At 34.1% G+C, this 24,791-nt stretch overlaps 2 protein-coding genes across 2 annotated transcripts; both read right to left on the minus strand.

Moving 5' to 3' along the window:
- Nucleotides 1-8,964: 8,964 nt before the first annotated feature.
- Nucleotides 8,965-14,274, minus strand: LOC132183363 (cellulose synthase-like protein H1). Its single transcript, XM_059596792.2, has 9 exons — nucleotides 13,702-14,274; nucleotides 13,293-13,617; nucleotides 13,055-13,174; nucleotides 12,797-12,913; nucleotides 12,380-12,592; nucleotides 11,854-11,968; nucleotides 10,920-11,098; nucleotides 9,624-9,974; nucleotides 8,965-9,530 (listed from the first exon to the last, which is right to left on the minus strand). Exons 1-9 carry the CDS (start codon nucleotides 13,956-13,958, stop codon nucleotides 8,982-8,984), a joined length of 2,226 nt encoding a protein of 741 aa, XP_059452775.2. The 5' UTR covers nucleotides 13,959-14,274; the 3' UTR covers nucleotides 8,965-8,981.
- Nucleotides 14,275-19,505: 5,231 nt separating this feature from the next.
- LOC132180508 (cellulose synthase-like protein H1) lies at nucleotides 19,506-24,198 on the minus strand. The gene is made up of 9 exons (XM_059593368.2): nucleotides 23,867-24,198; nucleotides 23,438-23,762; nucleotides 23,021-23,146; nucleotides 22,419-22,535; nucleotides 22,082-22,294; nucleotides 21,869-21,983; nucleotides 21,545-21,720; nucleotides 20,474-20,824; nucleotides 19,506-20,151 (listed from the first exon to the last, which is right to left on the minus strand). Exons 1-9 carry the CDS (start codon nucleotides 24,121-24,123, stop codon nucleotides 19,582-19,584), a joined length of 2,250 nt encoding a protein of 749 aa, XP_059449351.2. The 5' UTR covers nucleotides 24,124-24,198; the 3' UTR covers nucleotides 19,506-19,581.
- Nucleotides 24,199-24,791: the final 593 nt, after the last annotated feature.

A 24,791-nucleotide genomic window follows, 5' to 3' on the forward strand; every position in this document is an offset into this window, starting at 1 on the left:
AAAAAATTAATTGGCTCGATCTGATCATACAACCGAGTGTGAAGTTATGACCATTTGAAGCTTTAGGATTTTTTATGCAAAAAGATATGAAATGGATGCTAGTTTTTTTTTTTTTTTTATCGCTTTTTACTTTGGATTTTTATGTCTGTTTTTTTTTTAAAAAATAAATAAATAAATAAAAAAAAATACAAATCTTTTTTTTTTTTTTTTTTTTTTTTTACACGTCGTCACAATAAAAAGAGGAAAATGGAAAGAAGAATCCGAACTAATGATCTCCGCTTTATGAGGAGTAGTCCCCGACCAATTAAATTTCCCCTCGGAAACGGTTGGAGTACGTTATGCAATGCCATGAAGAGGTGAAGCTTTAGAATTTTTTTTATGCAAAAAGATATGAAATGGATGCTAGTTATATTTTATTCCCTTTTATTTTGGAGTTTTATTTTATTTTTTTTTAATAAAAAAACAAAAATTCTTGGGGTTATATGTTATTTTTTATTTTTTATTTTTTGACATATCCTTAGAGAAAAATGAGAAGGAGAATTCGAACTAATAACTCATGCTTCATGGGGGATAGTTTCCAACCGATTAAGTTACCCCTCGAAGACCATTGAAAGTTATATGTTATGCAATGCCATGAAGAGGTAAAACACGAATACATGATTCTTTTGACTTTATTTTTTGTAACTTTGTTTCTTGGCGGCACTTGAAAGATATTAATCATGAGTTATATATGTCTTGGTTGGACTATTGTGATTATATATATATATATATATATATATATATATATATCTTAAACAATTCTCACGTATTATTTTATAGGGAAAAATTCACTTTACCCCCCTGAAGTTTCAGGAGTTTTTCAATTTGAACCCCAAAGTTTAAAAAGTGGCAATGTACCCTCCCAATGTTTCAAAAATTTTCAATTTAAACCTTCTGTTAATAATTTCCGTTAAATTGGATGGAAATCTCTAAAATTACATAACTACCCTCAGGCTTTTTGAAATAAAATTTCCGTCCAATTTAACGGAAATTGTAACGGAAGGTTTAAATTGAAAATTTTTGAAATATTGGGGGGGTACATTGCCACTTTTTAAACTTTGAGGTTCAAATTGAAAAACCCTTGAAACTTCAGGGAGGTAAAGTGGATTTTTCCCTATTTTATATGTTAACTCGTGGCTTAAATCCTTGTTTCTTTTTAGGTTAGGATTCCCTTGCCAGTCAGCTGGTTTTATTTTGTATTCAATACAAAACCGGACCGATCGAGCTAGCTTAACCCTAGCTGTCACACCCATGACCCAACCGACTTAATTGATGATGTTTGAAGCCACAAACAAGCAAAGTCTAAACTAAAATACCATCATAATCACACTGATCATGATCGTAAGGTCACAGCCATATCTGTGGAAGAAGTCATGCCTAAGAAGGAGTCCACTGAGAGTTCAACGACAGGGTGACGATGAAGACTACTACTATTGTTTATCTTTGATAGATAATTTGGTTAGGACATATGATTTGGATTTGGATTTGGATGTACTAGTTGATTGAGATTGGGTAGAATAGTAATGTTACAAGTCTCTCTTGTATCCCTCCAAAAATGATGTGGCTCTTAAATTTACTATTGAGTTTGTGAATGATCATTATTGAATTTTCATCAAATTGTGATTTTAAAAGTCACATCATTTTTGAAGTGATACAAGAGAGACTTCTAGAATTGAATTGAACTTCAATACCATGCGCGCTATTGAGAAATTGACTTAATGGTCCTTCATAATATAGATATGCCTTTATATAGGCTAAGTTTGAGAGTACTGGCGATTTTCAAAGGAGGGAAAGAGGAAGGGGGAAAGAAGACATCCAAGTAGAATATTGGGTAGTGATTGTGGTTGAGGGGTTGGGTGTAAATTTAGAACAAAGATGAGTGATCGAGTTAAGGGAACGAGTAATGAATTGATGGTAATTAATTAGCATGTATGACATGTGGTTTATTTTGGTATGTAAGATGAATTGAACTGATCAGATGGTAACATGTAGTGACAATGGAATTAATAGATTTGAAGGATATGTATATGGCAAATTTAAAATTGATATAACTACTTGGTTATAATGTCCCCAACTTTCTTTGGGAAATTTCAAAATCTGTAAAGTATCCTAATTTACATATGTATATAATTAAGCCACATCTTTCGTTCATGTACTTATTAAATAGGCATACATTGACAATATTCAGGAAGCTAGGGACCTTATCTCTCACTATTGAGATCATGTACAAAAGTAATAATAGATGTCATCTTTGTATCTCTTTTGTGTCAACTCAAAACTTATGTAACTTTTAAAATCACAATTTGATCGAAATTCAATAATGATTTATAACAAATCCAATAATAATTTTAAAAGGTACATCGATTTTGGGTAGAAACAAGGAAGACATGAGGGTGACATCTATCATTGCTCTAGGTACAATGCCTGGTTGTGATTTGTGCAAGAGAAATGATATTTAGTATCTCCCATATTTCATTTTTGAAAATCAACCATTAAATCTGTAGGATCCATAGATCGAGGTGTTTCTGCCAACACAACCACCCCTTCCTTTCTCTCTCTCTCTCTCTCTCTCTCTCTCTCTCTTTTCCTAATTTTTGTTATATATATTTTTAAGTGATATGCCAATATGGAGAACATTTACCGGCTCATATGCATCTCAAGATGTCGCCGATGAAAGGAGTAATATGATTTGGCAAGAAGGGAAAGTTCAGTCCAAATGGTCGGACCCTTTCAAGTGATAGGGATTGTTAGCTTGGTGGCGTATAGAGTTGAATTGCCGCATAGATCTACATGTCACAGTTGCGAAAGTGCATACATGATCCTTCATACATTATCAATTTCGAGCCTCTTGATATGAAAGCTAACTTGACATATGAAGAGCTTTTGGTGCAAATTTTGGATCGCAAGGAGCAACAGCTTAGATCAAGGACCATTCCATTAGTCCAAGTTTTATGGCGAAACTATGGAGTGGAAGAAGCTTCATGGGAGCTTGAGCAGGATATGCAAGATCAATATCCACATTCTTTCAAGTAAACCCAGGTATGAACATACTTTATAATTTTATCCAAGTACATTTTTTTTACTTGAACGCATATCTTGGTTGTGAGCATGTTTGCGAGGTAAGACTTAAATTTTAAGGACAAAATTTTTATAAGAAGAGAGGGATGTAGTACGCAAGAAAATATTTAATGGGTTTGTTACGATTAAATAAAAATAAGATGGATTAGTATAGCAAAATCACACTTGAAAATTTAATGGAAAAATTCTATTAAGTTTATCATGATTAAATATAATATTATAGGTTAGTGTGGTAAAATAATATAAGATGGTTCTATTCTTATAATATTATGTGTCTTAGTGTGTAACCCAAAGGACAAGGAAAATTGGCATTATTGGGCATACACATAGCAACTCAAGAAAAGAAAATAAAGGTGACAATATAAGTCCCAAGTGTGAGTTAAATCTTCAAAGTCCAATTTACTTTTACATTCATTTAAGCTAGAGAGGCATTTTTGACTTTTTCATTTCTAAATGAAGAACCATATTAGGTAAACCCTTTTGGTGTTTAAACCCTAGGCTTATTAATTGTTTGTATTAATTGCGTTTAGAATTTTAATTAACCCTATATTTTCTATCGATTCCATAGATAATGGTGTTTAGGTACTAAAGTGTTGTGCGACAATTAAGATTATGTTATAGATGTGAATTTAATAAAGTTATTTGTGTAATGTTAAATTGCAATCATACGTAAGTTTGGGGGATCATTATTAATGGTCATGGATTTGCAAGTATATTACTTATTGAGGATGATACTACGTTTTTTATGCTTTAATGATTTAATATTCTAATGTTTCGTAAGTGTTTTACTTAGTAAAAGAATAAATTTTTGAAAGGTATTGAAAGCACAATATGAATGTTTTATTCGAGCTGATATGTTATGATAATAAATGTTTTATGATTACTTATGACTTTACATGTTTTAAGATATGCTTATCAATTGTGTTGAAGAAATGATGATGAATGTAGCATGAATATGAAACATAAGAAAAGATTGTTTTAATGCATATTTCATGATCATGAATACGTACAAGGATAAATAAATGAGTATAAGAGATTAAAGTATTGGGGCTTTTTCCCTGGATTACTGACCGAGCATTCTCTCACAGCTGAAAGAATCAATCCCTAGTATTACACTAAGGGATCAATTCCTGGGGGGCCAACCCTCAATGTTGTTATCCTAAGAATGTTATGGGTGACCAATTCACAAGTTATTGATTAAGCATACTCTCACAGTTAAAGGGACCATTTCCTCATGATGATCTATGTATGTTAAGCGAAGGATATCCTAAACAGCTGTCGGGAACAAGTTCTTAGAGTGACATGATGAGAAAAAAAATGGAATGAATGAAACATATGAAAGCATGCATGCATTGCATAGTTTATGTTGATGTTTATACAATGTGATTTACCAGTGTTAAGAGTATATTTGATATTATTTTAGGGTTATTATGTTTCCTTTTATATTATAGGTTTCTTGCTTATTACTCCTAACCACTCTATATATAGAGGTCACTATAATCATATTACTTACACAATCATAATAGAAGAAATGTAGTCTTATATGCTTCTGCTCTCTCTTTCTCCTCTCTCTTTTTCTTCCGCTTCTAATATATTATCCAATATATTTAACATGATATCAGAGCCACCTTCCGTGGCCTTCAATAAACATCATTGACGTTTTCCGGCGCTCCCTCCAGTGACCTCCCAATTCCGGTCGTTGGCGCCCCGCCAAGCGGTTTTTCGCTCACAATCCGGCGCTCCCTCCGGCAACCTCCCAAATCAGGTCATCGGCGCCGCCAAGCGATTTTCCACTAAAAATCTCTTCCACTCCTTTAGATCTACAGATCTGTGGAAGATCTGCAGCCATCGGCCGTCCGAGCTCCTCCGGCAATTTCTGCCATAGCCAATTGTGCCGCCACCGTGACTCCTATCGGCCAAATAACCACCAAAAGTGGTGTCTCGGCCCCAGAACGGTGGATCTATGCAATCTCAGTTTATTCCAGCATTGAACGCATTTCCACGCTTCGCCCTCAGAAACTGCCGTCTCTCCAACACGCCTCCACGTGCCTCCACCCATGCTGGATCTTCGTGGTTCTTGCTCCGTTCGGTAGATTGGTCGCTGCTGATCCCAAATCCGTCAAGATCGCCGCCATTGGACAACCGACGCACTGCCACGCTCAGGCAAGGGCTACTGCGCGTGGGCTTCACGCGCGCACGCGTGGCACGCACCAGTCAACCCTCCTCGCGTGTTTGAAACACGCGCCTCAAGCGGCCGTCAGCCTTGGCGCGTGCTTCCCTCTCTCCTCATCTGCCACGTGTCCTCCAGATGTGCCGCCACGTCAGCTGTAATTTTTCTGCCATGTGTCAGTTTTCGAGAAAAAAAAAATCAATACGATCCGGATCCAACCATTTTCGACAGAATCCAAAACCAGTTCCAACAGGGTCATCGGGCTAAATCGGATTTCCACAACCCGGTCCAATACAGGTTCCTAAACTGGGTCACCGAGTCAAGCTCTCTTCAACCCAATCCAAAACTGGTTCCAACCGGGTCATCGGGCTCAAATCGGATCTCCACAACCCGGTCCAATACCGGTTCCTAAGCTAGGTCCCCAAGTGAAGCTCTCCAAACCAGTCCAAAATTGTCAACCCGATTCATCGGGTTAAACCCGGTTCATATAATTTTCGAGTCAACCATTTTAATGCTTCATGGGTTTTGGCCATCTCTGGCCCATTTAACCGGCCCAATTGATTCAATTTCTTCCAGACCTCAAGCCCAATTTCTTCAAGGCTTCAGCCCAACCAGCAGCCACCCTCAGCCACCTGCTGCCACTGCCAACTGCCGCACCGGCCACCTCCGGCGACTTTTCTGACGATTACCCAAAAAAAAAAAAAATCCCTTTTTTTTTTTCTTCTAAACTCAATAGCTTGAGTTTGAGGGGAGATATTGGAGTATTTGAGAAATCACCTGAATCCAAGATTTTCAACCCAACGGGTTAGAGCAGGGTTCTACCGCTGCTAGCCTTCGTGCACCGCCTCCGGCTGCCCAACTCCGGCCACAACTCCGGCACCAAAAAAAAATATATATATTTTTCTTTATATTTCCAACCTCAATTTTATAAATTGAGTTTGAGGGGGGATGTTAAGAGTATATTTAATATCATTCTAGGGTTATTATATTTCCTTATATATTCTAGGTTTCTTGCTTATCACTCCTAGCCTCTCTATGTATAGAGATCACTGTAATCATATTACTTACACAATCATAATAGAAGAGATATAGTCTTATATGATTCCACTCTCTCTCTCTTCTCTCCCTCTTTCTTCCGCTTCTAATATATTATCCAGTATATTTAACAACTAGGTATTTCATATTAGAAGTTTCTATATGCATATATATGTTTCTAGATTGGGAAGTGGAACATGTGTATACACTTACAACTAGATGTATAAGACGCTTTTGTACAAGTTCTTGCTTAAATATGCCCATATGCTTATGTTTAGCTTGATGCAGTGGAATGTATGTACCTATATATATGTGTATAGTTGGGTTGTATGGTATATATATGGGTTTTTATGTATATATTTCCAAGCGCGAGATATATATATATATATATATATATATATATATATATATATATATATATTCTTATGTTTTAAGGATTTTCTTTACAGTGTTTACATTATCAACTACAAAATGCTTTAACGTACGTACGTTTTGAGCCTGCACGCACCCACCATTCATGAATGGGTAGCACAAAATATATATAGCTTGTGAATGAAAAATAAGTGAATAAACATATAAGAATGAATCTGATCCTTTAATAAATTTTGTTTAAAATTAATAAAAAAACATGGCCTAAAAAGTAATTGCATGCCTAACCAAGGGCTCAACCCACAAGGGTCTTTCTAGACAAGTACAGAAAAGGTAATGCGAAAGAAGTTGACTTGCATATGGTAGACATGGGAATCCCATGCTTCCCTTTCCCAAATAGCCCTTTGAAAAATGGCCAGAAGTATAGCAACAATAACACACAACACAATAACTCCCCTAACCCTGACCCATGCCCATCATCAGCTGGTGGTTGCAACTTGAACAAGATCACAACAAGTGCAGTTAAGTGTAACAGCAAAATGGTTGTGCCTAGCACAAAAAATGGGGACTCGTCGAAGGTGAACCTACCAGCATTATCATCATTGGAAGCATCACTAGATTGGACTTTTTTTGTCACTTCAAAGGCTGTCTCTGATATTCCTAAGAGCTTGAGTATGACACTCAAAAATCCGAAGAGACATGTAGTCATGGTGGTAATTCTTGCCATTCTTTGGTTATTCCACCAAGCTCAAACTGACTGGCCAATTCGTAGCTACTCGGATAAAGTATATAAGTTATAAATGACGAAGAGAGCAACTAGTATATAGAAGGCTGGTGCTTCAAACTACAAACACATATTATATGCTTTTAAACAGAATAATAAATATATGAAATAGATTTTGAATAAATTATTGTTCATGAGCTTATTCAATATGCATATCTTACTCTGTTGCAATTTCCATTTTGAAATTAAGATTGAATGACATTTCACAAGTCTTGAAAACGTTTTCAAATGTTTCAGTCAAAATTATGGATTAACTACTTTCTAGTTTCTACTATGTATATCATGTATATCCATATTGCCTACATACGAACATAGGAGCACTTCTCATGTAGTCTTTATCACAATTTTCAACTTACATGACCTAATTTTCTAATAAGCACTCAATGGCTTGTTACTTGTATCAGAAACATTTATTGATATTTAGTGACCTTAATATACGAAATTGATAGTTTTTTAATTTTGAAAGGTAATTACAAAAGTGATGGAAGTTAAGAGGGATTAAGTAAAATTTTCCCAAAAACTAATTAGCTCCAATTGAACAACCGAGTGTAAGTTATGACCATTTGAAGCTTTAAAATTTTTTTGTGCAAAAAAGATATGAAATGTATGCTAGTTATTTTTTATGCCCCTTTATTTGGATTTTTATGATTTTATTTTTTTAATTAGTTGGAGAGGTAAAACATGAATACACAGGATTCTTTAATTTTTATTTTTAATTTTTTGTAACTTTGTATCTTGGCGGCACTTTGAAAGATAGTGTTGATGATATATGTCTTCGTTGGACTATTGTTATTAACCATATATCTTAAACAATTCTCACGTATTATTTATGTTAACTAGTGGCATAATTCCTTGTTTCTTTTTAGGTTTGGATTCGTTTTGTCGGCTGTTTTTATTTTGTATTAATTCAACACAAAACCAGGCCGAGCTTACGGACTTTATAAATATATAATTGGCCTTTGATGATGTTAGAACGTCTAGAAGGTCCAGCAGCTGCCCATCATAATCACACTATTTTAAGCTAAACGGCCTTATCTGTGGAAGAAGTCATATTTCTCACCCTACAGCTCGGCAACCGCCAACATATTTAATTATCTATTTCATGGTATCATCGAATGTTCGTTCTTCGAGGTTCAAACGTTTGTTCTTCTGAGTTAGAAGTACCTTAAAAATCACCATTAAATCCTATTTTCATGCAATAATAATCCTAGCTCCTACATATATATCACAAAAGTCCTAGAATATTAAAGTATACCATACACGCATTGATCAAAATCATTATATTATAAGCACTTAACAACCGTTTAATCTGGCACACAAATCCCAACATACAAATTCTAATGTTCCCATGCACGATTCATCTTCCATAAAAGCAACTTATTTAATAAATCACATGTTTTCTCTTAACAAACAACTAATCATACTTTATGTACAACTTAAACAATAAAATATGCATAAAAACCAAGAGGTTAAAGATGAGTTACTCTTAGGTGGGAGAACAAGGGCTCAACGGATAGTGGTCTTTCTACACAAGTGCAGAAAAAGTAATGCCAAAGCAACTGACTTGAATATGGTGGACATGGGAATTCCATGCTTCCCCTTCCCAAACAGCCCTTTCAAAAATGGCCAGAAGCATAGCACCAACCACACACTACACAACACCTCTCCTAACCCTGACCCATGCCCATCATGAGCCGGTGGTTGCAACTTGAAGAAGATGGCAATGAGTGCAGTCAAGTGTAGCAGCAAAATGGTTGTGCCAGGCACAAAAATTGGGGACTCGTCGAAGGTGAACCTGCCAGCATTATCATCATTTGCAACATCACTAGATTGGTCTTTTTTTGTCACCTCAAAGACTGTCTCTGATATTCCTAAAAGCTTGAACATGACACTCAAAAATCCCAAAAAACATGCATTCATGCTGATAATTCTTGCCATTCTTTGGTTATTCCACCAAGCTCGGATTGACTGGCCAGTTCGTAGGTACTCGGATAAAGTGTATAGGTTGTAAATGACAAAGACAGCAACTAGTACATAGAATGCTGGTTCTTGGACCTAGAAACGCATATTATAAGCTATATATTAAAATGAATAATATATGTATGAAATAGATTTTGAATATGTTATTGTTCATGAGCTTCACCTCACCTTTGGCAAGAAGAAAGAGTTGGTGATGATACAATACGCTGGAAGAGTAGCATAGCATAACTCAGGAATGCTGCGTAGCCCCCACAAGAACATCCACAAATAGACCAAGCACTGCCTAAGTTGGAGCTTCCCGAAGAGGGTGGCAAATATGGGACAATTTTTGCTTAATAGAATTTCAAGCAAGCCCGTGGCCCACCTCTTCTGTTGGGTCATTGCGGAAGAACCACCACCGGAACCACACCCTAAAAAGGCTGGAGGGTCAGGTGTGCAATAGACTGACCTCCAACCCCTTCTCTGGATTGATAGTCCAGTTAAGACATCTTCTGTCATCGATCCATATCTCATACCCAACTAAATTGGGTCAACCACAAACATATTATAATAATTAATTACTAGATAATGACCATAGAGTCTAATAATATATTATATAATATATGAAAAACTAAAATTACGAACACAAAAGAAAAAGGACATGTGTGTGCTTATATATATATATATGGGTGAAGTAAAAGAATTTTTTTTTTTTTTTTAAATATTAAAAAAAAAAATTTCTTGCACGGTGTGCTAACCACGCCGTGTGCTCTGAATCACAACTCTATATATATATATATATATGAAATGGCAAAAACAAGTTATATTTTGGGGAAATTTCACTTACCCCCTCAAACTTTCGCGTTTTTTACAGACACCTCCACATTGTTCAAAAACTCTCACTTTGATGTATCTAATTTTCTTTTCCTTCCACTTTGCCCATTCCATTAGGATTTTCTGTGAAATCCTAATTGAGGGGTGTGAAATTATAATTTTGTCCTTATTTTTTATTAAAAAATAATTTTTTTTTAAAAAAATTTGACCTATAGGTTTACCCGTGGATCTAACACACCCGTATTGTGACCCACAGGTCATATTATTATTATTATTATTATTATTATTATTATTATATATTAAAAAAAAATAGTGACGGTGGGTCACAAGACCCACCGAGGGTCACAAAGTGACCCATCCGTGGGTCACTTTTTTATCATTTTTTTAATATAATAATTATAATAATAATTTCTTATTTATAAATAAGAGTACATTTGAAACTTGAAAATATGAGTATAAATGACTTTTACTCATTTAATCGTTTGATTTAACTACAAAATCCTAACGGAATGGACAAAGTAGAAGGAAACAAAAGTTGGATACATCAAAGTGAGAGTTTTTGAATAATGAAGAAGTGTCTACAAAAAGCGCGAAAGTTTAGGGAAGTAAGTGAAGTTTCTCCTTATATTTTTCATATTTTTCATCACTGACCTTTGTACCCCAGCTAGTACCATATTCGTACTCGCAACTAGTGACTCTGTGTGCTTCTTCAATAATAGAGTCCTTAAGATTGTAAGCCAGATTTGTCTTCCCTTCCAAAGCATGAGCAGCCGATTCGATCAACTTCTTTGAACTCCCAAATTTTGAAAGGATTTCCTCAGCCAATTTGTCTGAACAAATAAAAAGGCACAAAATACTAGTATATTATATTATGTTTCATATATGACCTTATCTATAAATTTAAATAATTAAATCTATGCAAATATGATAAGTGATCTATGCAAATATGATAAGTGATCACAATAATCCGGACAACCTGTGTTTATTACATTAGGAAGAGGATTTATTCTTCATCGTTTTAAATAATTAAAATATTCTTGTAATAAAGTTAAAAATTAGGAAAAAATCTTTAGCCTCCTCAACTATTACTCATTTTCAAATTATTTAGGGCCTCTCATACAATAGTATGAGAGGCCCTAATGTCACTTTTAAAAGTTTGAAGCCTTGAAAGTATAAGTACAAAATGAGTGATAGTTTAGGGAATTAAAGTGTATATGAGTCAAGCCAGGCTTATACGAGTTGGAATAAATAAGCGTAAACTTTTACTCAAACTAAGTTCTTTTAATAAATGAATTGAATTCGAATTAAATTTGAGATTGACTTATGTGCAGAGTATAATGCTAGAAATCAAATTTTTATTTTACAATTATCTCATAATATTAACGGATAGTCTCAACCACAACCAATTATTGGATTAGCACTTATAAAAAAGAAAAGAAAACAAAAATAAAGGGTTGAGTGGGGAATATATATATATATTTACACCCTAGACTTTACTAAAAAGAAATTGAGATAGGGTGTCATGAAAATATAATCTTGGAGAATATTTTTTTCATAACTTAAAATATCAAAGTTAATTGCTTACCATCAACCGAATCTACATTATCTGGGGATAGACCATATATAATTTTCCGTCTGTGGAAACAACCTGTTCCGTTGTAAAACACTCCTTGAATTCCTAGTATTCCACGTACCATATACTATGTACATAAACAAAATAAAATCAATTAATTACTTGACCAATTAGTGCATGGGTATAATTTGATCTTCATTACCAGTTTCTCTTTAGTCAGAGATTGAAGGTAGGCATATATGAAAGGAGTAATAGTACTATTTAGTAGACTGTTATAGGATTATCATACAATTAGAATTACGTGACTCTCAAATCAGCCCTTGATTTTATTTTTGACTTTTATTTCTTTTACAAGTGCAAATTCAAGGGTTGATTGTCACTGCCACATCATCAAATTGTATAGAAGTCGTCTAACAGTCTACTAAATAGCATTGTCATATTAAAAATCATATTATTTAATTATAGAATACACAAAAAAGCAAAAAAGGTAATTAAAAGAGAAGACTTATTTATAAGGAAAGATTTAAATTTGACTCACTTCGAAGAAAACCACCATCTGATTGCCGTAGGGGTCATCCTTTAATCTATCATAGAGCACTTGTGGGAATTGAGCAAACGCAATTTCCTTTTCACTATTGGGATCTAGTAGTAGGCACATTGCATGAAGAACAACTTTTGGGTTGTTGACAAACATATCACAGTCTACGTTAAGCATATAGGGAGCATTTGTTATCAATCCAGAGACTCTCGTCTATATATGATAAAAATCAAGAGAGGTGTTAATTAGTTATATGACATTGATATGAAAGGATAAAAAGAAGTGTTACACATCCGTCTCTTCCTCATCTGTTGTTCATCCTGTCTCTATTGTTTGAGCGATCAAAAGATATGAACAAGAGACACTCGACTAGTGTTTTGTATTTTTAGGCAAGCCGTGCTCAACAAAACATCTTACCAGGACATTCATGGCACCCGCTTTGTAATTATGTAGATGCGTATGCTGCTTCTCCCTAGACATATAAACCAAATGTGGCACCCCATCTGGAAGATCCTCCTTGTTCTCCAATATAACCTAAAATAAGATTATCTAAATGAGCCCTTTTGCAAATTACATATAAGTACCCCTCTAGCTGGAAAACCTTTCTAGTGATTCCTTGGATTATTTTGTAATTTGCACATGTCCCAACCAAATCAATAATTGAGTTTAATTTACCTTGATAATACTTGGATGATTCTCACGTTCTACATTTGCAAATTCTGCAAATTCCCCCGTACACGCCACTGAGTTTTGGGCTGCAAGCTGAATTTTCTGTCCAAGTTGCTCGTACTCATCCTACAAGACAATTAGCAAGTTGTGCGCGAGTGGCAGGCATTTCTAATTGCTAGCTGTCCTATCACATTTATCAAAAAAATGCTACAAAAATATTGTCTTAAGATATATATATATATACCTTGATCCTCATCCATTCTTGTCGGAATTCCCAAGAGATATCACTGGATGATAGGGTGTCATTGGAAAAGTATCTAAAAGGAGCCCTAACTTGAATATCGTACTTTTTACAAAATGGAACCCAAAGCTTGGCAAACTTTGAAGCCTCGACAAGAGAGTAAAAAGTGAGAAGAGAACAAGCATCATCGGAAACATAGCAAGCAAGCTTGTGAGGTGGATAATCAACTGCCAACAAAGAGAGCACAGTATTTATGGTGATGATAGGAGGTTCAAGAACAGGGTCAGCAGTTGTCACAAACATATCCACCGACGGAAGCTCGATTGTCCTAGCAAGAAAAATTGATATATGATTAAATTCAACGCGATCTCTTTCTATGATATGCTTAAGCTTTTGAGATAGTAAAAGTTACCGTTGTAAGAGGTGGTCCGGGTACGTTTTGTATTCGACGGGATTCCATTTGGTGTTGATGATGAGAACCCAAGCGATGGTGAAGGATGACTCGCATAGGAAGGCAAGCAGCCAAGTGAGGCCATGGTCGTTGAGGAAGAGAAGGCGATAAACAAGGAGAGAAAGGAGAAGGAAGAAGATTATGACATCAAAGATTCTTTGTACGGTGTTTTTGCGCTGGATTCTTTCATATAAAGGAAGAGTGGTCGAAGTGGCCATGGAGGAAGAAAGAGATAATTAAGAGTATGTCTGTTCAATCTATTGAAAGTGTTTATTCATTTATACTAGACCGAGTTGTTGTGTAGAGTCCTCTGACTCACACGTGTTCAACCAACACGAATCCTATGGGCTATAGCCTTCTTTGATGAGGGGAGATGGTCAACATGAAGTTCTGAGACGTAGTGGTGAAGTCACGTGGCCTAGCTGCAAATTCTCTCTCAACAATGTTTACATACTTGAATTCCTTTGTTTTTAGCTGACACAGAGCGACATGGTGATAGAGAGAGAGAAAGCCGCCGCTTGGTGTGACAAAAACAGCGGCAACTTTTCTCACACTAACACTTTTTGAAGTGCCATCATTTGGAGAATTTAGACGTCTTTTGTTGAGTGAGATTTTAATTTTGAATACATATATATTTTTTAAGTGTTTTTGTTGTTTTTTTCTCATATTAGGTTTTAGACTCACTATTCTTGAATGAGATCTCACTTTCCTTGTGTTCTTCTGTTTTTTTTGGTTTTTTTTTTTGGCTGCTTCTTTTCCTAATTGCATTCTCATAAAGTTATATAGAGGTTTTTTTACTCTCGATAGTTGTATATTCGTTCTTTTGGTCTCAATTATTGGAGACTAATAAGGAATACATTTACATACTTACCCAAAAACAAATAATAAGAAACAAAAATTAGACTTCTAGTAAGGAGGATCCTGCAAGAGCAATTAAGGATGCTTCCTGGCCAGACCAGAATGGTCTCATTTTGTAATGTGTAGCCTATTATTTTTCTATTGAAAAGAAAAATGATCAGTAATAAAGTATTTTAAGTATTATTTCATATTATACAGTATACTATATTTTAAATTTGAGAGGTTGAAACTCCCCCAAATGTCCTTTCAGTGTGTTTAATTAGTATTTTATTTACTAGTAAAAGACAAAATTGTGAACTGGACAACATGGGTGTGTTTGCCAATGGCGTACTGTTCTAGGGCCTCCATCAATCCCAAAAAAAAAAAAAATCTTTTCCTTTCAAAATTAATCTCAACATCTCTACTTTTTATACCACATTAATCATTTTTATTATTATTATTTAAATAAAAAAATCAATACAAAACAAATTTTTTACATTTTTCCATAAAATATATATTTTTTTACTTTTTTCCACAAAACATTTTCACTAAAACCAATCAAACACTTATTTTTAGAAAAAGTCTATAGTACCGGCCCTAAAATCGTACCGTTCCAGGGCCATTGGCAAACAGGGCCCATAATATCATAGACAGGTTTATGTGAAGCTGAGGACCAGGACCACTATTATACCATATTTTTGAATTCGGTAAAATGATGCCATTATTTTTATTTATTGTTTCATAGCGGCAAGTGAAACATAATTATATGACATATATAATGGCTGATGTCTATGTCTCCTCTACTATTGCTAGTGACTAATAAATGTAAATTCAAATTCTGACTTATTAATTATATCTAAATTCAAGATATTATTTTTATATTGTATTAGTGACATTGTGTTAAAGGAGGAGTTAGCTCTTTCTTTGATTGTATGATGGGCTTCTATCCCACCTTATGATTGATTATTAATAAAACTTCAAGTCTTTGCTAAAAAAAAAAAAAATTCTTGGCCACAATTGACAACACCAATCAGATTTAATTAGTGTTTTAAGCCAAAATCTGGTATTAAATTTAGTGGTCCAAGACATGTAGACATCACCCATCATGTCATATGTTCACCAATCAGATTTAATTAGCGTTTTAAGCCAAAATTTGGTATTAAATTTAGTAGTCCAAGACATGTAGACATCACCCATTATGTCATATGTTCTCTTTTTTTGATAACCTATCAAAAAAAAGAGAACATATGACATAATGGGTGATGTCTACATGTCTTGGACTACTAAATTTAATACCAGATTTTGGCTTAAAACGCTAATTAAATCTGATTGGTGTGTCATAATTTCAACTTTCCTAGGGTTTTCTTCTTAGAGCATTAAGAGCAGCTTTCTTATATGTGGTTATTTTACTTAAGTTTAGAGAAAATATTAAAAAAGTCACAAAAAGTCATTTATAGCTGATTTTTTTATATTACCTCTAAATATTATGATTGCTACAGTACAACCTCATATATAAGCTAGGTCGCACTGTACTAATCTATGTGCTTATTAAAATAGAAAAAAAAAATTAAAAAAAAAATCTCACTCTCTCCTAATTCTTTTAAAAAAAAAAAAAGTAAATAAATGATATTTAATTAGAATAGAGAATGATAAAGGGAAGCTATTATAGAGTATATATAGATAATGAAGTAAACAGTAGTTTTAATCCTTAAATGTAGGGAAAATGACAAGGAAGTTGGTAATAATTTTAGATGGAGTTTCCAATAGTCTTATTTTTAAGCCTTTTAAGTACATGATTTTTTATTTTTTAATTTAATTTAATTTAATTAATTATTATTTTTTTTTTTTCTTTTGTGTTACTTTGAAAATGAGGTGGTTTTTAAAATCACTACTTAACTAAAATTTAAGAGTGATCAATCACAAGTCAAATAGTAATTTTAAAAGTCACATCATTCTTGGATAGACACAAAAGTAACTTCTAGCATTACTCCTCGAACGTTTCCCCCTTTATTTATTTATTTATTTTATTTTTTTGCAAAAAAGAGGATAATTTTTTTACCTTTTTAAGTTTTGAAGTTTTCAGTTTTTTATTTTTATATATTTATATTTTTTTTGTTAAGACAAACCCGTGTCACCAATTTATTAGTATTGACATGGCACCTAACAGAATTCATCAAATATTTTGATGTAATTTCACTGCAGGGACTAAACTAATTTTTGGCATATCGTAAAGATCTATTAGTTCATTTTGATACTAGTGAGAGTTATTCGAAAATCAAATAAACTAAAGGGACTAATTTTTCATTTTTTTCAAATTTTTATATGGAAAGAGTGATAATACCCAACAAAATATTTAATGGGTTTCTTACCAATTGCCTGACCAAGGGCTCAACCCATAGTGGTCTTTCTAGACAAGTGCAAAAAGAGTAGTGCAAATGCAGCTGACTTGCATATGGTGGTGCAAATGCAGTTGATGGGTCACGTGTTGGAAGGCACCCTTACCGAAATTGCACAGTGGCTAGCCGAGAGCAACCTGATTGCAAAACGCCCTCGATCCTGATCTTTAGATCTACAACAATTAATATATATAATATCTTAAAAAAACTTTTTATCAGATTAACCTATTCAAATAAATTTTAAATTGTCTCACCATCTACCTGAACATGTGAGTTTTATATAAAATTTTGAGAAAAATCATATTTATATCTTATGTTTTTCATGTGAACTGAACCTAGTGATCATGATTCGGTTTTCAATTTTGATTATAAAGTTTTTAGGTTATGTCCAAATTTTCAATAAGTCTCTCTATCACTGTGGTCAAAGTTCAAACTTTTTATTTGCTACGAGAATCTCATTAATATATCATTCAGGGTCAAGACATTCATAGAAAACAAAACAAGACTTAAATCTAAAAACAAAAACCATCTTTTTCATCCTCCTAATTTCTTAGATTTGAAGCATTAGATGAAAAACTAATAACTTTGAAACTAACATTGACATTGGATCCTAACATGGACCCTAAAGTGTTAAATGAGAGACACGTACATGGCAGATAAACTTCGACGTTGAAATGATAGAGGGACAAATATAAAATTTGGACAAAACTTGACGACTTCATTCTTGAAATTGAAAACTTAATAACTAAATTTAAATCAAATTCAAACTTTAAAAAGCTAAATATAATTTTTTTCCTATCTTTAAAATTGCAGCTAGCATTAATTCTTATGTTACATATATATAATTATAATTGCCATGAATTTTTAGGGGACTAGGATCCATAGCTTTCTTTGAGATCCTTATCCCATGAATCGGTCCCATATATAGGCCATAGCTTTTCCTTGATAGTGAGATGGTAATCATTAAAGCATATTCATTGCTTTGAACAAAGTGAAATGAAAAATGTGCCTTTTCACTATTTTCCTTTTTCAAACTACATGTTAATGAGTGGATGAGTAACAGTTTCATGACAGAAGGAAAAGCTCAAATCCAGTGGGGGGACGAAACTAACGTCAAAATGTGGAAGGATAAATCGTTTCTAACTACTAGATTGTATGAAATACATAGATGAAGACACAAATTGATGGAAAGTTTCCCTAATTGAAGAGATATTTCATGAGAGACGTTGCCCCACCTAAACACGTGACAATTATTATTTTACAAACCTTGAGATATTTAAATATTTTAAGAAATTATTTATGTATGAAAATTCTTAGCAAAACCAAAACACTATAAAGTGTGTTCAAAAGCTATTTCACAATAATAACAATAATAATAATAATAATAATAATAATAATATTCAAAATGAATTTCAGGCGTCAAACAATCATACAACCTTGAACAATCAATGGACATATGTCATCGATCAATCGAACCAACTTCGAACGTTTGATCATAACTGAAAATTGAACGATCAACCCCTGAGGATGAACTTTTGACAACAAAAATGCATGATTAATTAGGATTTACGTCGCATGATTAGGATCCTTTTTTTTTTTTTTTTTTGACATGTCCGCACAAGAAAGGAGAGAGAAATTTGAACTAGTGACCTCCGCTTCATTAAGCATGGTTCTAGCCGATTGAGCTACCTCCTGAAAACCATGATTAGGATTCTATGATTATGTTCAAGGTTTCTAGTGTAGTACATGCGTAATATTAGAATGTGGTTTGTAATTTTGTGAAAGTAAGTAAATACTTACTTTCACAAAATGCTTTACCATGCGACATGTTGATTAAACTGAGCATTATTCTTTAAATACTTACTTCTATTAAGTGATTATTTTATAAGCCTAATGTTTAGATTAAATGTTTATAACTGTATCGAAACGAATATTTTACTTAATTACAAAGTGATTTATGATTAATGAACGTAAGTGTGGATTATCATGTATAGATTATCATGTATAGATGGCTGCCAGCCTGCAATATATATATGTTTGTACCATACGAGCTTGACCCTATGGTCAAGAGATTTATGTTTATGTTTAGCTTTGGATTCAATAATTTTATAATATAACCGGTACAACTATGTTTGATTGGTGGTCACTACCGATTGACATCATTAATAAGTGTGGGCCACCTAGAGTCCAATCCGGTTTGGCTACTAGTAATGGACAATATATATATATACATATATATTTCATATGACCGGTACATCCATCCTGATACTATTATCGCATAAGCTTACTTAACTGTGGAGTTCTGATGAGATCATGACCATCACAGCTTTAAAACGTGTTATTGTCATAAATGGTATAAATATACATATAAGTATATCCCAATCTCTAAACCCAGGCGATGTGGGACGTCACAGGTGTAGTAGAGTAAGGTCGAATGTAGTCTCTTGTTTTGGTCCTTTAGAATACCACGTTGACACGTAAATAAGTGGATCTGATCATCAATGTTTCCAGCAAAATCACGTACACTCCATATGAGAAAAATGTAATTATATTTGTATGTATTCATTTTCAACAATTTGAATCTTAAAAAGAATATTCAAAAACATTATTATAAGTGCATGAACGAAGTCTCAACCCATTGTGGTCCATCTACACAAGTGTAGAAAAGTAAGGCCAAAGCAGCTGCCTTGCATATGGTGGAAATGGGGATCCCATGCTTTCCTTTTCCAAACAACCCTTTCAAAAATGGCCAAAAGCATAGCAACAACCACACACTACACAAGACCTCTCCTAGCCCTGACCCATGCCCATCATGAGCTAGTGGTTGCAGCTTCAACAAGCTCACAATTAGTGCAGACAGGTGTAGTAGACAAATGGTTGTACCTGGCACGAAAACTGGGGACTCGTCAAAGGTGAACCTCCCAGCATCATTATCATTCATAGAGTCACTAGATTGGTCTTTTTTGGTCACTTCAAAAACTGTCTCTGAGATTCCTAAGAGCTTCAACACGACACTCAGAAATCCGAAGAACCATGCTGTCATGGTTGTAATTCTTGCCATTCTTTGGCTATTCCACCAAGCTCGGATTGATTGGCCAGTTCGTAGGTACTCGGATAAAGTGTATAGGCTGTAAATGACGAAGAGAGCAACTAGTACCCAAAAGACTGGTTCATTAACCTACATATATACACACACTATAAGCTTTTAAAAAAGAAAATAAATCTATCAAACAGATTTAGAGCTCGTTTGGAATTGCATTTGAGAAATAGAACTTTTCAGTTAAAAAGAGTTTTTAAGCAAAAGTTTCATTTTTAAGCTTTTGCTAAAAGTACTTTATGGTTATTTTTAGGCTTTTTAGATCATTAAAAACGCTTTTAATTTTTTTCACAAACGAGTATTTTTTTCTTCAAACATTGAATGTTAAAAGTACTTTTAGACCCCTTAAACGCAATCTCAAATATACCCTTAGAATTGGACGTACGGTTGTCGTTAGTCGTACCTTTGGTAAGAAGGAGGAGTTGGTGATGATACAATACACTGGAAGAGCAGCATAACATAGCTCAGGGACGGAGCGTAGGCCCCAAGAGAAGATATACAAATAGGCCAAGCATTGCCTCAATTGGAGCTTCTCAAACAGGGCGGCAAATATGGGACAATTTTTGCTCACTAGAATTTCAAGTAGGCCAGTGGCCCACCTCTTTTGTTGGGTCATTGCAGTAGGCCCACCCGAAGGTGCACACCCTAAGAAGGCTGGTGGGTAGGGCGTGCAATAGATGGATTTCCAACCCTTTTTATGTATTGTTAGCCCAGTTAAAACGTCCTCTGTCGTTGATCCATATCTCCAGCCCAACTGAAATGGAGAAGCCACAACATGAGAGAAGACCCGGAGACAGAAAAATTATAATAATTAAGATGATAATAAGGATGTGTATCACAATATTGTTTCAATCGAGACAAAAAGAAAAGGAAAACAAAATATCCAAATAATTAAAAAAAAAAAATCCAAATGGTAAATCATTATAATGACCAGAGATCAACATAAATTGCGATAATAGATTACCAACGAACAAATTTTAAATGCTTTGTAGCCGGAGACGGAGGGAGGGGGAACCGGGGTGGGCCATGGTCCTCTCAAAATAAGGAAAAAAAATATTATAAGTAAAAAAAAAAAATTAAAAAAATTAAAAAAAGTAAAGTTAATGTTTTAATTTTAGTCATTTGGCCCCTCCAAAAAATAAAAAAAATTGGCCATATTTTTAAAATTTTTGGCCATATCCAATAAAAACTTTTGGCCCTATTTTTAATTTTGTTGGCCCATACCCACTAATTTTTTTTATTTTTGGCCCTTACTTTCAAATGTCCACTTTTTTTTGGCTCTTACGGTAGTTTTTAGTTCATAAAAAACAACAAAAATAATTTTTTTTAATAAAAAAAATTAAAAAAAAAAAAAAAAAAAATTGGTTGTCCCCCTCCCATAAAATTTCCTGGCTCCGTATATAATGGAGCTATTAAAAAAATGTTAATATGAGCTCTCAATTAAGGGATTCCATATTTGTTGGTTACTAATTACCTCTGTACCCCAGCTACTATTATATTCGTAGCTGCAATTGGCAACTTGGTGTGCTGCTTCAATAGAGTCTGAAAGATGGTTAGGTGGATCTGTATTCCCTTTTAAAGCATGAGCTGCTGACTTGATCAACTCTTTTGAACTCCCAAATTCTAAAAGCCAATTCTCAACCAATTTTCCTATCAAAGGGAAAAAGAAAAATAGTCATATAAAAACAAAATCAAAAACAAAAATTGTGTTTTTGTACACAATTGGATTTTTGAGAATCATGACATTTTCCTATAAATAGAAAAAAAAAAAAAAAAAAAAAAAAGGTAATTCACATACCGTTTATTGATTCCACATTATCTGGATATAGGCCATAAATAATTTTTCGTCTATGGAAACATCCAGTTCCCCCGTAAAGCGGTCCTTGAAGTCCAGACATTCCATGCGTCATATACTTTTTGTGAACATGCAAAATATGGTAAAGTACTTGACCAATTAGTGAGTGACATTTAAAAAAAGAAGGAAAAATATATTTAAATAAATTTGACGCACTTCAAACAAAACCACAAGTTGATTGCCATATGGGTCATCTTTTAATCCATCATAGAACATCTGTGGGAATTGAACATATGCACTTTCTTTTTCACTCTTGGAACCTAGTAGTAGACACATTGCATGAAGAACAACTTTTGGATTGTTAACAAACATATCGCAGTCCACATTCAGCATATAGGGAGCATTCGACATCAATCCAGAGACTCTCGTCTATAAAAGAGAAAAACAGTTCAAAATTAAAGAGAAATAATGTTAGGATTTAAAAGTTATCCTTAAGAACTAAAAAACTAAATGAATTATAAACTAATCCTTCGCATAAATAGCATAATCTCACTAGAACGTTCATGGCACCCGCTTTGTAATGATGTGGATGCTTATGTCGCTTCTCCCTAGACACATACACCAAATGCGGTAATCCATCTGCAAGACCTTCCTTGTTCTCACACATAACCTACAATAAATTGGAAAATGTTTTGAGTTACTACAACTTCTATTACAATTTTATTATAATCTCGTGTAAAAATCTATATAGATTGAAATGTGTACTGCCTCGTTACCATTTACATTTTAGTAATTGATATAGTGAGTATTAATTAAGTGGACTAGTATGATGGTTTGTAAACGTGATAAGTGTTATATAGATTGTTACATTATTCACATTTTAGTGACTGATATGGTAAGTGTTAAATGGATTGTTGTGGAACATATAGTAAAAGCTATAGTTATCGTAATAAGACTCCAACAAAATTATCTAAATGAGCCTTTTTGGAAATTACGTATCATCAAATCTTGAATATATACCTTGTTTGTTCTCCTTAAGCTTAGGGTAATAAAAGTATATAGGTTCAATTCCCATAATAGTCACTGGTCACTAGTCATGGGACTATTTTGCCAATTTGTACACGGCCAACAAAATCTATAATATATTGAGTTTACCTTGATAATAGCCGGATGGTTTTTGCGATCTACATTTAAGAATTCTGCAAACTCCCCTCTAAAATCACATGGCATGGACTTTTGGGAGGCATCCTCAACTTTATGGCAAAGCTGCTCGTACTCAACCTAAAAAATATCAAGTTTAATTATTATTTATCATAAAAGTCTAAGAAATGATAAATGGTAAATTATTATATTATCATGTTAAAAGAATATCATTTTAAGACTTCTTTTCACATGTGTAATTTGAAGGGTAGGCTATTTAGTAAACTCCTATATATAGGACTGTGATATAATATGAGATGATCCAAGAGCTGAATATCATTGCCACACTATCAATTTCTTTAACAGTAGTATACGAGTTTACTAAATAGCATTATTCAAAAACTAATTTTCACAACTCCAGCTTTTGATTACCTTCATCCTTTTCCATTCTTGTTGGAACTCCCAAGAGCTATCACTGAACGTTAGGGAGTTATCGGCAAAATATCTAAATGGAGCTCTGACTTGAATATTGTACTTCTTACAGAATGGAACCCAGAGCCTGGCAAACTTTGAGGCTTCAGAAAGAGAGTAGTAGGTCAAGGGAGAACAACCATCATCGGATACATAGCAGGCTAGCTTGTGAGCTGGGTAATCAACTGCCAACAAAGAGAGCACGGTGTTTATGGTAATGATAGGAGGTTCAAGCACAGGATCTGCAGTTGTCACAAACATGTCCACTGAGGGAAGCTCCGTTACCCTATCAAAGAAGAATAATAAATACAAGGGATCATATGAATATGAAAGCTTTCCAGTTTCCACTAAAACTTTTTATAGAACATGTTATAAAAACATTTATGTTACCTTGGCAAGAGGTTGTTCGGGTATGTTTTGTATTGAACAGGATTCCATTTGTTGCTCATGACTAGAACCCAGGTGAAGGTGAACCATGATTCGCATAGGAAGGCAAGGAGCCAAGTGAGGCCATGGTCTTTGAACAAGAGGATACGATAAACAAGGAGAGAAAGGAGAAGGAAGAGGATTATGACATCAATGGCTCTTTGTGCAGTGTTTTTCCGAGTAGTTTTGTCACATAAAGGGAGAAAGTTGGGAGTGGCCATGTCTGTTCTATAATCTATTGAAGATTTGAAGGTGTTTAAATATCCGGGACATGTGTTTGTGAATTTATAGTAGAGACTAGAGAGCAGGTTGTTTCGTACATAGTTGCACAATTTGGTTTGTACGGGCATGCCCAAGGAGTTGGTACCACATAGTAATGATATACAGAACACTGGCGTGCATAAACAGTCATGCACGCCGATATTAGAATTTATATATATATATATATATATATATGTATGACTGTTCATACACGCTAGTATACTGCAGATCACCGCTATGGTATCACATGTTTTTTAAATTGAGATGCTCATCATGATTACATATTCCATCACTTGTTGACTTGAAATATATCAAATCACACAGCCTTTCAGTTTTTATTTATTAATATTATTATTATTTTTTATTTCCAAGTGGTTATGAATTTGCACATGCTGCAGAAACTAGGTCGTTTTTAGCCGATTTTTCACTACTAAAATAGACACCCTAAACTAGGTCGTTTTTAGCCGATTTTGATTACTAAAATAGACACCCCTATTCAGCCTTTTGTGGACTAACCATAAAAACATAGTGAGAACGACAAAGCACCGAAAGCTCAAGAAAGCAGCCGCTGGCTGTGAAATAGATGGATCATAAGAGAGAAAACAGCTGGCACCTTTTCTCACGCTTT

Source organism: Corylus avellana, chromosome 5 (genome assembly GCF_965113065.1).
Source record: "Corylus avellana chromosome 5, dhCorAvel1.hap1.2, whole genome shotgun sequence".
Classification (NCBI taxonomy): domain Eukaryota; kingdom Viridiplantae; phylum Streptophyta; class Magnoliopsida; order Fagales; family Betulaceae; genus Corylus; species Corylus avellana.

Bases quoted from the DNA above. Each gene is read 5' to 3' on its own strand.
- LOC132180508 (XM_059593368.2), bottom strand. From the start codon at position 24,123: ATGGCCACTCCCAACTTTCTCCCTTTATGTGACAAAACTACTCGGAAA. The intron at 21,984-22,081 runs GTGCGTCAAATT...GTTCACAAAAAG, and splicing joins AACTTGTGGTTTTGTTTGAA to TATATGACGCATGGAATGTC. The intron at 20,825-21,544 runs GTAATTAGTAAC...TCTCCATTTCAG, and splicing joins ATAGTAGCTGGGGTACAGAG to TTGGGCTGGAGATATGGATC.
- LOC132183363 (XM_059596792.2), bottom strand. From the start codon at position 13,958: ATGGCCACTTCGACCACTCTTCCTTTATATGAAAGAATCCAGCGCAAA. The intron at 12,914-13,054 runs GTAAATTAAACT...ATCTTATTTTAG, and splicing joins ATCATCCAAGTATTATCAAG to GTTATATTGGAGAACAAGGA. The intron at 11,969-12,379 runs GTGAGTCAAATT...TTATGTACATAG, and splicing joins AGATGGTGGTTTTCTTCGAA to TATATGGTACGTGGAATACT.